The 13,347-nt window shown below is 40.9% G+C and overlaps 1 protein-coding gene across 1 annotated transcript in view; it reads left to right on the top strand.

Moving 5' to 3' along the window:
• Positions 1-7,748, top strand: part of MUC4 (mucin 4, cell surface associated) — a 111,335-nt gene extending 103,587 nt beyond the window's left edge. Inside the window, exons 32-35 of the mRNA XM_068281244.1 lie at positions 314-502; positions 3,172-3,215; positions 3,327-3,427; positions 7,165-7,748. Coding sequence (XP_068137345.1) covers positions 314-502; positions 3,172-3,215; positions 3,327-3,427; positions 7,165-7,230 — 400 coding nt within the window. The 3' untranslated portion in view covers positions 7,231-7,748. The remainder of the gene's footprint in view (positions 1-313; positions 503-3,171; positions 3,216-3,326; positions 3,428-7,164) is intronic.
• Positions 7,749-13,347: the final 5,599 nt, after the last annotated feature.

The raw sequence follows: 13,347 nt of genomic DNA on the forward strand, positions 1-13,347 counted from the left end.
TGTTTCAGGTGATACAAGTTGTAAGGGTTTATGAGCCCATACTTTACCACTTTGCGGGGCTAATTGCAGTGAGACTCTTTTATGCTGTGTTGCTCAGGGTCAAATAAGTTAATTCCAATGTGTATCCAGGTACAAATAATTCATTTTAGGAAGTGAGACTTCTGAATGATTTTTATTATCATATGTTTGGAACAGATGTAGATTATTTTGAGAAAATGCAATTTTCACAAATTCTTCCACTGTGGGTATAATAGACATATAAGAACAGCAAATGTATTTCTTCTCACTCTAATTGTATTTTGTTGTTTTTCAGATGCAAGCCTTTTAGTATGTATGTCACTTCTGGTGACAGATGTGACACTCTCTCCATGAATCTTAATGCATTTTTTGGGATACTGTTTGGAGCCTTAGCCTTCCTCCTGCTGTTAATATTGGGCGTTGGGCTAGGAATATACTACTATCGCAAGAAGAGGAAACAAAATCTGTATGAGGATACAGATGAGTGAGTAACAAATATATACTATATACCGTATATTCCGGCGTATAAGACGACTGGGCGTATAATATGACCCCCCAACTTTTCCAGTTAAAATATAGAGTTTAGGATATACTCACCGTATAAGACTACCCTCTTCCAACGAATACCAAATAAAAATTAAAAACCATCATATACTGGTGTTATGTATGAACAGATACTGGTGCTGTACTGTATGTGGCACCCAGTATATAATAGTATATAGGTGATTGAATGGTTGGTTTGGTCAACTCTCCCTCTCCCTAAGTGTATTGGTCAGCGCTCCCTGTCTCCCTGTTTATAAGAGTGGTATGGAAGAATAGATTGCACTGTGCCCATAAAACACACCTCTTTCACCCTTCTGGCCCACCCTTGTATCCTATTTACTGCCTTCTCTGCCTCTCAGATCTGCCCTGCTTCACTATAGTCCTCAGCAGTGAGATCTGAGAGTCAGTAACAGGACAGGGTTTATCACCCGGCATCAAAGACACCTGGTTTGTAAGACGACCCCTGACTTTTAAGTAGTCTTATACGCCAGAATATACAGTATGTTATTTAAGAAGAACTTCATAAGATAAAAGATTTCTATAGCTATATCATAGCACTTACTTGATTTTGTACTTGATTACTATGCTTACAGACAGCTTTACAAGCACACTAGGTTTTATTGTTTTATGGAAACTGAACTGTAGCATGGCATTGACATGACAATGATCTGGGGCTAGCCTGGGAAACAAGAAAGTAGGTGGTCTAAAAATGGACATGATCATGATGGGTCAGGGGCGGAGCCAAATGTACATGTACCTAGCAGTGGTGGAAGGGCCGATTTACACTGCCGCGCTTGGTCCCTCTGTAGTCAGCTTGTTGGTCTGCAGGAGCACGGGGGTCTCCATAGGATGCAATAGACCAATTCTCCCTAACAGGGAAACATTTCATTGATCCACCATGAAAACAATGAGAATTCTCTCTGTTGCTGAGGATTCCCATTGGCCTTTTGCAGCCCAATGCAGATCCCCCATGCTTCTGCCGGTCACCGGGCTATGTACGAGCGACCAAGCGGCGGCGATTGGGACCAGGACATGTATTACGTCACGGCAGCGATCGAAGCAGGTAAGGCAGACATGGCGACTAGATTAGTGAGAACGTACACTGTCCATTCTCATAGGCTTTGAATGCATATATTTTCCCCGCCAGTCCAGTAAGATGTGCAAAGTTCGGACTCTGCACTCCGCTGACTGCAAAGCGTCAAACTGAGTGTAAGCGGATCCTATTTTGACCATTAGGATCTGCTTCTGAGCGGAGGTCAAAAAACATCCCTAATGGGTCAATTTCTTTAACCAGTTCACCCCCAAGGGTTTTTATCCTAACGGACCAGAGCAATTTTCAGTTGTCAGCGCTCCTCCCTTTTATTCCCTAATAACTTTATTACTACTTATCACAAGAAAATGATCTATACCTCGTTTTTTTCGCCACCAATTAGGCTTTCTGTGGATAGTACATTTTGCTAAGAATTTTTTTTATTCTAAATGCATTTTAATGAGAAAAACAGAAAAAAAAGAAAAAAAAATCATTATTTCTCAGTGTTCAGCCTTTATAGTTGTTTTAAAATTAAACATTCTCCTGTGGATAAAACAAACACGTTTTATTTCCCCAGTGGTCCCAATAATTAAACCGTTTAGATTATGTCCCTACCACAATGTATGGCGACAGTATATTATTTTGAAATATAAGTGGTTATTTTTCTGTTTGTTCTGGCCATAATTACAAGCCCCTATGTAATAAATTAAAATTAATTTTCCCCCATAAAATATAGAATAAAAAAAGCTGAGTCCCTAAGGCAACTATTTATTTATTTTTTTTTAAGCTGATTTTTTTTTTTACAAGTGTTTTTTTTGGGGGGGAGGGTTGGAAGTGTAATTTTATTAATGATGTGTATATACTTGAAAATGGATGTATTTTGTAGGTGTAATATACTTTTTGGCCACAAGATGGCGGTAGTGAACACTCATAGGCCGTGTTCATTTTTTTTTTTTTTTTTTTTTACACTTTATTAAACTGTTACATTTCCTGTTTATGTGAATGGACGTAGCCGCTGTTCGCGGTCACGTCCATTCACTCCAGGCACTGCGATTGGGTAGAGGACTGTTCGGTCCTCTTCCCCAATCACCCAGCACGGGATCCCGACGGTAATGGCGGCGGTAGCGGCGGACACACGGCGGTAGCAGCGGCGGGAATGCGCGACGTATTAAAACGTCATGTTGCTGTTAATAGCGGTAAGCATGACGTTTTAATACGTTAGGATGGCGGTAAATGGTTAACAAGTGTAAACTGGTCCTAATTCAGAGACAGAGGACCTACACATTTCCAAAATCCAAATCCAAAATTCTATAGCGCATTAGCTACGCCACTGCTAGTTTTCATTTACTTATGCCAGGCAGTGTGTGAGAGTCAATGTGTGGGTATTAGGTGTGGAGCTAGGGCTGGTGTTGGTATCTGGTAGCATGGTGTGGCCGGGACATGTAAATCACTATAGCTGAGAAAATGGGTAAGAAATGTCCTATTTAATATGTATTGCTATAAACATTTTTCTTTCTTTCTTTCTTTATTCACCTGCTTTTCTATATTACCTATCAATGTTATATTTTTATGTATTTCAGGCTGTACCAAACAAAGTTTAGTTGGAAATCCTCAGGATTGCCATGTGAGTACATTTATTGTGTTATATTATATACTGTAAAGCCACATATTCTGATTATAATAATCCACATCTGTTGATCTGGTGTAATCTACATTTTTGTGTTCATATTTCCAGCCTTTGGAAAACTGAGAAATAAAAATTTTGAAGAAGCAGACACAACCCCTCAACTGGTTGAATGGAAACCACACCTAGAGAGGATCAACACTTTGGCAGAGGTACTTGTCTATTCGTGCACACTAGTTGATTTGTACAGATTGGAGATGTCATTCTTAGTAGAAAGGGAGGAGAAATATATGAGTTACAAAAGTCTGAGGTATAATGAACTCCACTAGGTACAAGGTACACAGGCATAGATAAACACTCCAGTTTCACACTATTTTCGATTCCATCCAAGATTAAAATATGTTTTGTCTAGTTTGACTTTAAAGACAACTCAGCATCTACTGTACATACTGTATGAAAATACATATATAAAATTAACCTCCCCATAAGGAAGGTTCATAAAAGAATGGACCATTGGTGAGGACATCCTTACTTACCTATAAGGTGCTGCTCCTCTGGCCACCCCACCCATACGGCATTTACTATCTTCCCCAGTGAAAATCACAAGTGCACTAGATTCAAGCTCCTGGTGGAGAGCAATGCATTCCTCAAGATGTAGACCACCAATGGGAGTACTTTCCTTGGCTGGGAGATGTACTCACATCGAAGGACTGCATCTCCCGGCATGCACTGCAGAGGCTGGGAGTACGTGACACTGCTGGGATATTTAAAATGCTTCATCTGCGGTTCTCTGGGGAAGATGGTGAATCCCATATGGAAGGGGGCTAGGGAGTGAACCCCCATAAGCGAGTAATGCTGATCACCAATACCAACACCCCACTATATTACAAACCTCCCTTCTGGGGAGGTTAATTTTATATAGTTTCATACATAGGTGCTCAGGTCCTGTTAAGAAAAATTAGATCAGTCTATTTGCACTGGACATAATTAAATAACAATGCATGTTTCAAAGCTTACATTGCCAAAAATACATCATGCTAACACCTTCCACTCTACTAGTGAATCCAATTTTCTTCAATGATAATAATTAGAATTCAATCTCTACATATCCAATAGTGTAAGTATAAATGAACTATCAGCAAATGGCAATAAAGGAAGACGTTTTCAAAGTCAAGGTGAGTACACACGCACAATGACTGTCATCTATAGAGATTGGGACTCGATCCTTCAGGCAGTATTTGGACTAAGTGCTTTTCAGACATATCGCTACAATTGAAGGATTTGTTCTTTTGTTAGTGGGGTGGAGAGATATTGATGTGGTGGATGATATAGCATCTGGAGAGCAGAATAAGGGAGGGGACAATGCACTCCTGCAACATAACCTATCACTCCGGATCTTAGGGTAATATGCTGCTAGATTTTTGGCAGAGAAGGTTTTGATTGACCACCTCTGCCATCTTAAATCTAGCATGTGTAGGAGGCTTAACATGGGGAATGATTCACAAATATTTAGTTACTGAATTATCTATCCTTACCTACCTTTCATTTTCATCTAATTTATTAGATAAGTTTTGGTGTCACATTCTGGATAATCCTTCCCAGAACAAGATAATATATCTGATATGCAGTGAGCTTTCTGTCCTTTTGTGATTGGCGAGAACACAATGCCCACATTCCTAAATGCTAGCATTATGCCATGCAGATTTGCAGTGGCAAGTAATACGTTGAGTCACATCTATAGGTGGTCTGGGGCTATTCTTATTTTCGAGAGATGCTGTTTCTTAGTGACTGAGAGGAAGCTTTATGACAGGGTACACTGATATTGAAGAGTTAGTATACTTTTCAGCTTGCTTAAAGTGTACACGAAGCGACGTGTGACATGATGAGATAAACATGTATGTACACTGTAAAACATACAAATAACCAGGCTGTTTTACTTGTTGTATTTTGCTGCTTGAAAGAGTTAAAAGCAGCTTCTGTCTTGTTGGTACCTTGTCGGGAATATAGTAGAATTCACTGATAAGCAGATTACAGCCATAAAGGTTTTCCTGGCATAATACAACTCCCTCAACAGGGATATGTGAGGGAGCAGGCTGGTGTTGTACTTTGTTATCTGGTTGAACATGATGGACATATGTCTTTTTTCAATCCAAATAACTATGTAACTATGTAACAACTTCTGACAGCAGGAGATAAAGAAAGGTCAATAGTTTGTGTATTTTATCTCTGGAACACCTACTAGACTGCCACTGAACAGAGGCAACAACATATTTAATCTACTTTGTAAATGAGTAATTAAATATAAAATAAAACCATGGTATATCTGAAAAAAAGGTTTCTTTTCCCAATAGCGCAGCATGAATGAAAGTCAGAAGTGCTGTCTATGCACTTCTGATGTTCTTGATAATTACATACTATACATGCTGCCAAAATGTGCACGGGCAGTGAGTACAGTATGAACGAGGCCTCACAGAATATAGCTGGTGCATAAACCGTGTCAAAATCCAAAAATAGGAACCAGTACTGTAGAGGTGTAATGATGGAGCCGGGAAAAAAGGGTGCAGGCCGCTAGTGGACAAAAAGGGCGCCGCCATTCACTCTCATAATAAATAACGTTTAATGGGCGCCGGGCAGGAAAAAAGGGCGCAGGACATAAATAATGTTTACAAACGGCGCCAGGAGATTTTTAATGATTTATAAGTGTGCTTGTGGTGATTTACGTTTATAAAATGCACCCGTGCAGAATAACGTTTTTAAAAATACTAAACATATTTATCTTATTTAACTAATTAAAACATTATTTAAAGTTTTATCCCTTACTGTTTGTAAAACATTATTATTCACAAAATAAAGCGATCAGTATGTAACGTAAATTGCTAAATATTTTTTGCATCCACAATTAGTAAAACATTATTATCCACATAATAAAGGGGGGTCTTAGGTTTAGGCACCAACAGGGGGGTCTTAGGTTTAGGCACCAACAGGGGGGTCTTAGGTTTAGGCACCAACAGGGGGGTCTTAGGTTTAGGCACCAACGGGGGGGTCTTAGGTTTAGGCACCAACAGGGGGGTCTTAGGTTTAGGCACCAACAGGGGGGTCTTAGGTTTAGCAACCAACTGGGGGGTCTTAGGTTTAGGCACCAACAGGGGGGTCTAGGGGTTAGGGGTAGGTACAGGGAGGGTTACTTAGGCACCAACAGGGGGGTCTTAGGTTTAGGCACCAACAGGGGGGTCTTAGGTTTAGGCACCAACAGGGGGGTCTAGGGGTTAGGGATAGGTACAGGGAGGGTTCTGTATAAGAGTAGGCTTAGGTATAGTTTTTGTAAAATTTTAGTAATAATTACTAATGTTTTACAACACTTATTACGAATGTAGTTATATATATATCATCGTTATAAATAATATTTTCAGATTTTATTATAAGAACAAATCATAAATGAAGGTTATTCACAATAATATACAATTATAACAATTAAACATATATTATTGTTTTTTTAATAAACGTAATTATAAGTTTAACTTTTGAAACAGGGAAGATTAACGTTTTCACAATTTCCGATTTCATAAACATTATTTAATGATTTATAATTTTGTTAAACTTTATTTGTAAACGAAATATAGCACACTATTTTTATAAGCCCTATTAATGATTAATTATTATTTAGAGTTTACACCCCGCGCCCTTTTTGTCCGGGCGCCCTTTTTGTACGTACGCGTAATGATAAACAACAGTCAATTCTGACCTTATTGAGCACTTGACAGAGAAATATTATAAATGCTGCATCTACACATGAACAGACTATCCCAATCTCTAATAACCTAGATTACTACCCTTGCAAACACTGGCCACATCACACCAATCTCATTGTCCTTAGCCAGCCATGCAGATTATTATGTTGATAAACATTCACATTCACATGTATGATATCTTTTGTGTGACTTTTTCCTAGGTCAAGATAAAACGACCAGATGTTAAACCTGAATCGGACACAGCCAAGACTAATGATTATGAATAGAAAGCTCAAAGAAAGTCAAGTTTTCTAGGATGTTTTGGCTGGTTTGCCACCACTGAAAATATTCAAGGAACAATGAAACTGTCTGCAAATTACAAAGCATGATAAATATGTAATGATATCCCTAAACAATTAGGGCCTGAACATGTTCTGCTGTAAAATAAATTAACAATATTTATTAAATAATGATCCTGCCCAGAAAGTACAACATGCTGCCTTATTTTATTAATTGTTTTTACATTATTGATGAAATGCTTATGTTAGGATTTGCTTTAAGAGTGAATCTACACTCCCTATTCTGCCTTGACTAGAGTGTTAATGGCCATTGCAGAGCAATATCTAGACGGCAGTCAAATTCAACTAAATGATTACCGTGTATACCATGAAGAAAAGTCACAATTAAAAACAGAGGAAATGGCTAGAAACACACTAGCTGGTTGTGACCTCTATTAGAGAAAAGCCTCCTTTGCTTTTAAGCTGTCACATGGCTGGACTATAATGATAGGTTGCTTTATGGGAGTTTGCACAGATTCTATCCACAGTACCAAATCATTTTCTCAAGGCAACCTTCTAATATATTTATTGAGGTGTGGTGGGAACCCTATTTTTTTACTTAGAAATGTGGATATGACCAAATAAGAGCATTTCTCAATATTTCAATGCACTGATTCCGCTCTTGCCTTTTATTAATAAAGAGAACTGAAGAATATATTTTTGTATCAGCATTTTATAGCTATTGATTTAGCAGGTGTTATTATTTTACCTTCTATATTAAAGTATTCATGTATGAAGCTCATCATTGATTGCAATAGTGCACATGTTATACATGGCAACAAACCTTTTAATGGGTTTGTAACTTTAACTAAAATTGTTAACTTTTTATTTATATTTCTGACAGTTTTGATTAAAATAAAAAAAATATATAAATAGTTTTGAGATGTCTTTGAATGTCTTTTCTGTTAGCAGTGAGAGTACATCATTTTGGGATAACAGTTAACATAAATGATTGCAATTACCCTTGAAAACAGATTTGGAAGGGTCATTCTCTCAGTGAACGTCACAGCAGAGCTCGGGAAGAAGAGACATGAAGAGGTAAAAACAGAGGATTAGGAACTAGCAGCTGTCTTACTGTAGAGGACAGTTTATGTGGTTTTCTCCCTACGAGTGAATATTGTGTCACAGTCGCAGCTCTATTTTAAAGGAGAACTCCAGGATGGGCTCAGTAAAAGTATCCAACTAGTTTTTGTCAGAGAATTTCTATTCTCTCAAATACTGTTCCACCACAACAAGTGCTGCCATCTCCAAACCCAATAACAATAACAAAGGAGGTCAACAAAACTACCGTAAGGCCTTACACATGTACACGGCATCTGTAGCTGTATAGTTCTCATATCATAAAAAGTGTATGACTCCCACTCATCCCAACAAGCTAACCTCCCTCCCACTCCTTATAGAAAGTGTGGCTATTATAAACACTGTGTCCAGCATAGCACCCCTCCCCATACATGTGTGGCCAGCATGCCCCCTCCCCCTTTCCATACAAGTGCCCTCATCTTTTCCCCATACAAGTGTAGCTAATACACCCTCCATACAAGTGTGGTCCATTTTGCTCAACCCCCCCCCCTACACACACACACACACACACACACACACACACACACACACACACACACACACACACACACACACACACACACACACACACACACACACACACACACACACACACACACACACACACACACACACACACACACACACACACACACACACACACACACACACACACACACACACACACACACACACACACACACCTTATTGCAGAGAAGAACAGCTGAGCATTCTTTTACCTGATTCCAATGCAAGGCGGCAGCATACCCCTGCTCTGTGTGGCTCCCAGAGCAAGTTACATGACATGCATCTGGAGCTATGTGAGCAGTTCTATGCTGTTGCACATCATGTGGCTGTGATGAGGTGAGAGGACTGCTTGATGCGGGAAGCAGGTACATCTTTGCTGTGCTACTCTGCTAAGTGTGGGATGGCGGGAAAGAGAGGAGCAGGTCCCCCTGACATCCCACCTCACCGGGGCTGTAGACGAAAAAAACAGTAGCACCTGGAAACATTAAGCTGGCTGACTGAAAACTACAAAGTGAAAAGGAACTGCCGGGACACCCATCCTTACTGTGAAATAACTGCATGACGCAATTAAAGGGGGCTTCTACAGAAGTTTTCACATGCAGCGCAAAGAAGGAGTATTCTGCTGTGGAATCAATGCTGCAAAAATGTACACCTTATCCCTACTGTAGCATTGTTTTAAGGTGTTCACAACAAGAGAAAAGTGTGTGCATCAAACCAAGTAGAACCTGATATATATGGCTTTGCAAACTTGGCCTAATTGGCTTAATCAATAGACATTTCTCATGCAATCTTGCATTTGCTTTCGCATGCCAGAATATGCAGGGTCTTGTGTCTAATTACACCATGGCCAGTACCGGGGGGAGCTGTCCACACCTGTCTCCCACAGGATAGACCTACCTTTTAATGCATTGCGTTCATGTGTGTCATTTACATACTGCCAAATGAGCACAACCTGAGAGCAAACACACAGAAAGGGGAGTGAAGCATGGGCCACCCCAAGCAAGGATAGAAATGAACCGTATTCACAACAAGAGAAAAGTGTGTGCGTCAAATCAAGTAGAACCTAATATATATGGCTTTGCAAACTTGGCCTAATTGGCTTAATCAAGAGACATTTCTCATGCAAATTTGCATTTGCTTTCGCATGACAGAATATGCAGGGTCTTGTGACTAATTACACCACAAAACTATGCCCTGTGAGGATTAGTCAGTGCAACATTTAGTACCTTGAAAGGGGAGCCACATGGAGGCCCCCCATGTCCCGTGAAACGGGGGGCATCTTGCACAGAACTCCAAGTCCTCTCACTGCTCAGAGACCCTGTAGCTGAACCCCAGGTGGGGGGGAGACTGAGAAGGGCAGACGGCCCATCTAAGCATGGCCAGTGCCAGGGGGGCCATTCACACCCATCTCCCAAAGGATAGACCTACCTTTTAACGCATTGTGTCCATGTGTGTCATTCACATGCTGCCAAATGAGCCTCCCCGTGGTGCCCTAAATGTTGCACGAACTAATCCCTGCAGGGCAACCGTTTTGCAGTAATTAGTTTTAGACCCTGCATATTATGGAATGCAAAAGCAAATGCAAATTTGCATGAGCATTGCCTCGTGATTAAGCCAATTAGGCCAAATTTGCACAGCCAGATATAGCAGGTTTTAACTTGGTGTTTGATGCACACATTCCTCTGCCGTTGTGTTACTACATTTCTTTCCTTTGGAGGCAAGTGGTAGATGGCTTTCTCTGGGTGGTGAGAGCCCTAAAGCGAGCTGTCTGCGCCTGTCCTCCCCCCCGGAGTGTGCTGCGTGGGAGCCACCCCTGAGCCTCACAACCCTTCTTATGTGGTGCTCCCAAGTCATGCTCATATGGCAGAATGTAATTGAAGTTGTTAGGTAGGTGCCTGTTTTTTGGGATGGGGGTGTGAGCGGCTCCTTCCAGCACTGGCCACGCTTGGAGGGGTCATCTGCACTTCCCAGCCTCCCCCTCCGGGGTGCTGCTACAAGGCTTCCGAGCAGTGAAAGGGACTGGAGCTCTGCTGCTCCCCGGTTGATGGGGGCATGGGGGCCTCCCTGTGGCGCCCCTGGATAGTGCTAAATGTTGCGCGAACATATTATGGTATGCAAAAGCAAATGCAAATTTGCATGAGCAATGCCTCGTGATTAAGCCAATTAGGCCAAATTTGCAAAGCAGGTTTTAACTTGGTGTTTGATGCACACATTCCCCTGCTGTTTTATTGTTATAATGTTAAGAAAAATTAAAATTAAAAACAAAAATTTGCTTTCCTAAAACAGAAAGAATTTGCGATAATTTAGGTTGGAGTGAGCTCCAGATGTCTCCCAGAGCACCACTGCTGAATATATGCAAATTAACCATTGTACCCTTAGAAGCTAAACACACCTCCAGAACCACTGGAATGCAATGATGTGTCAGCTTGTTAATGTGTACAGAGCCATAATAATCCAACATGCATACAGGCTGTTTCGGATTGTTTGATCCTCATCAGTGCATGGCATGGATTAATTTGGCTCTATGGAGTAAGGCTTGTAAACCGGGGCGCCACAGGGAGGCCCCCATGCCCCCATCAACCGGGGAGCAGCAGAGCTCCAGTCCATTTCAATGTGTACAACCAAATATCAGAATACATTTATGCCCTTTACAATATTTTTTTTTATTATGATTGAAACATGAGCAATTTTAATTAATCTACATCGAAACACATAAATAATATCTCCATACATGTGAATAAAATAGCTGTATTTTATTTCTGATAACATAAGCAGCCGTGTTGTGACTAACAATAGACTGCAGTCATTAATACAAAACATGGGAATGTGTTTAAAATTCTGAGCCAGGAAAATAAATATTCTATGAATACATATTTACAGATATGATTTATACACAGGTCAGGTTTTTTTTTGTTTTGTGTTTTACAAAAATAAAGCCAGTGTATGATTGTAATCTGAACACACTATCCTGAAATACATGAATATTTGATTATTTAAGCAATTTTTAATCATATTTGTTAGCTCAACTTGGATATATAATATACACAATATAAAAATAAAGATTTCCAAATGTAGAAAATGGAAGAAAAAATAACGTAGAAAATACAATTGGTCAGCCTGACAGAGGCCAGAAGTTTCCGGTTCACAAGGATCGATGCAGAGCAAAGTCTTTACTTTTATGCTCTAGTCTGACATTCCGGGCTGGTTTTGGTCAGTAATTCCCCGAGTTCTATGTATGTTCCTCATCTATATGGTGAAGTTGCTGCATCATGGATCTGTGCTTGACTGGGATTTTCTTTCCAGTGACGGTCTTTGGATTTTAAACTGGGAGAAAATTAAATAATGTGATCAAATATGTAATGTAACAGAAGCTACTGCTAATATTACTTATATACTGTAGTTATTATAGCTAATATACAACTAAAAGTGGCCACTAACAGTCCAATTTCTAGTGAAAAATCATTTGAGCGATCAGATAATTCTGATCGGAAGTGAAATCGTTCACTACACCATCAACGAACCAATCTTTGCTTCCTCTCTATCACAACCGACAAGAAAATCCACTTTTTGGCTCGACGAAAATCCAATTGGACAACTGTTTGTAATCGATTGTGCCCATCAACAGAGATTATTTATATCCAATCCGATCAAAAATTTGGATTGTTCGAACAATTTTTTGCTAGAAATTGGACTGTTAGTGGCCAAGAGTCCAATTAAAATCATTTGAGTGATCAGAAAATTCTGATTGGATTGGTTGTAAATAAGCTCCATTGATGGGCACAATCGATTACAAACGATTATAAAAATAGTCATCCAATTGGATTTTCGACAAAACAAAATTTCAATTTTCTTGTCGGTTGGGATAGGAAGCAAAGATTGGCTCATTGATGGTTTAGAGCAGTGTTTCCCAACCAGTGTGCCGCGGCACACTAGTGTGCCGCGGCATGTTGCCCGGTGTGCCGTACAGGTCTGGCCTCTCGCCAGACCTGTACCTACTTTAGGGTGCAGGAGGGGGGAAGTAGCGCTAGAAGGAGGGGCAGTGGAGGCAGCGGTGGGGAGGGGGGAAATATCCCCCCCCTCACCTGGGACCCCTCCTTCTGCCTCTCTCCCCCTCCGTTTAGCGGTGGCAAGTGCGGCTCGGCGGCGGGGAGGCATACGGAGAATTACTCACCACTTCCGCGTTCCAAGCGCCGGCAACGTCAAGTCGTCACACATCTCCGCCTTCAATGCCGCCCACTGTTCTTCCTGATTAGCGGAAGCACAGTGGGCGGTATTGAAGGCGGAGATGTGTGACGACATGACGTTGCCGGCGCTTGGAACGCAGAAGCGGTGAGTAATTCTCCGTATGCCTCCCCGCCGCCGAGCCGCACTTGCCACCGCTAAACGGAGGGGGAGAGAGGCAGAAGGAGGGGTCCCAGGTGAGGGAGGGGGGGGGATATTTCCCCCCTCCCCACCGCTGCCTCCACTGCCCCTCCTTCT

The sequence above is a fragment of the Hyperolius riggenbachi genome, chromosome 4, assembly GCF_040937935.1.
Source record: "Hyperolius riggenbachi isolate aHypRig1 chromosome 4, aHypRig1.pri, whole genome shotgun sequence".
Lineage (NCBI taxonomy): Eukaryota > Metazoa > Chordata > Amphibia > Anura > Hyperoliidae > Hyperolius > Hyperolius riggenbachi.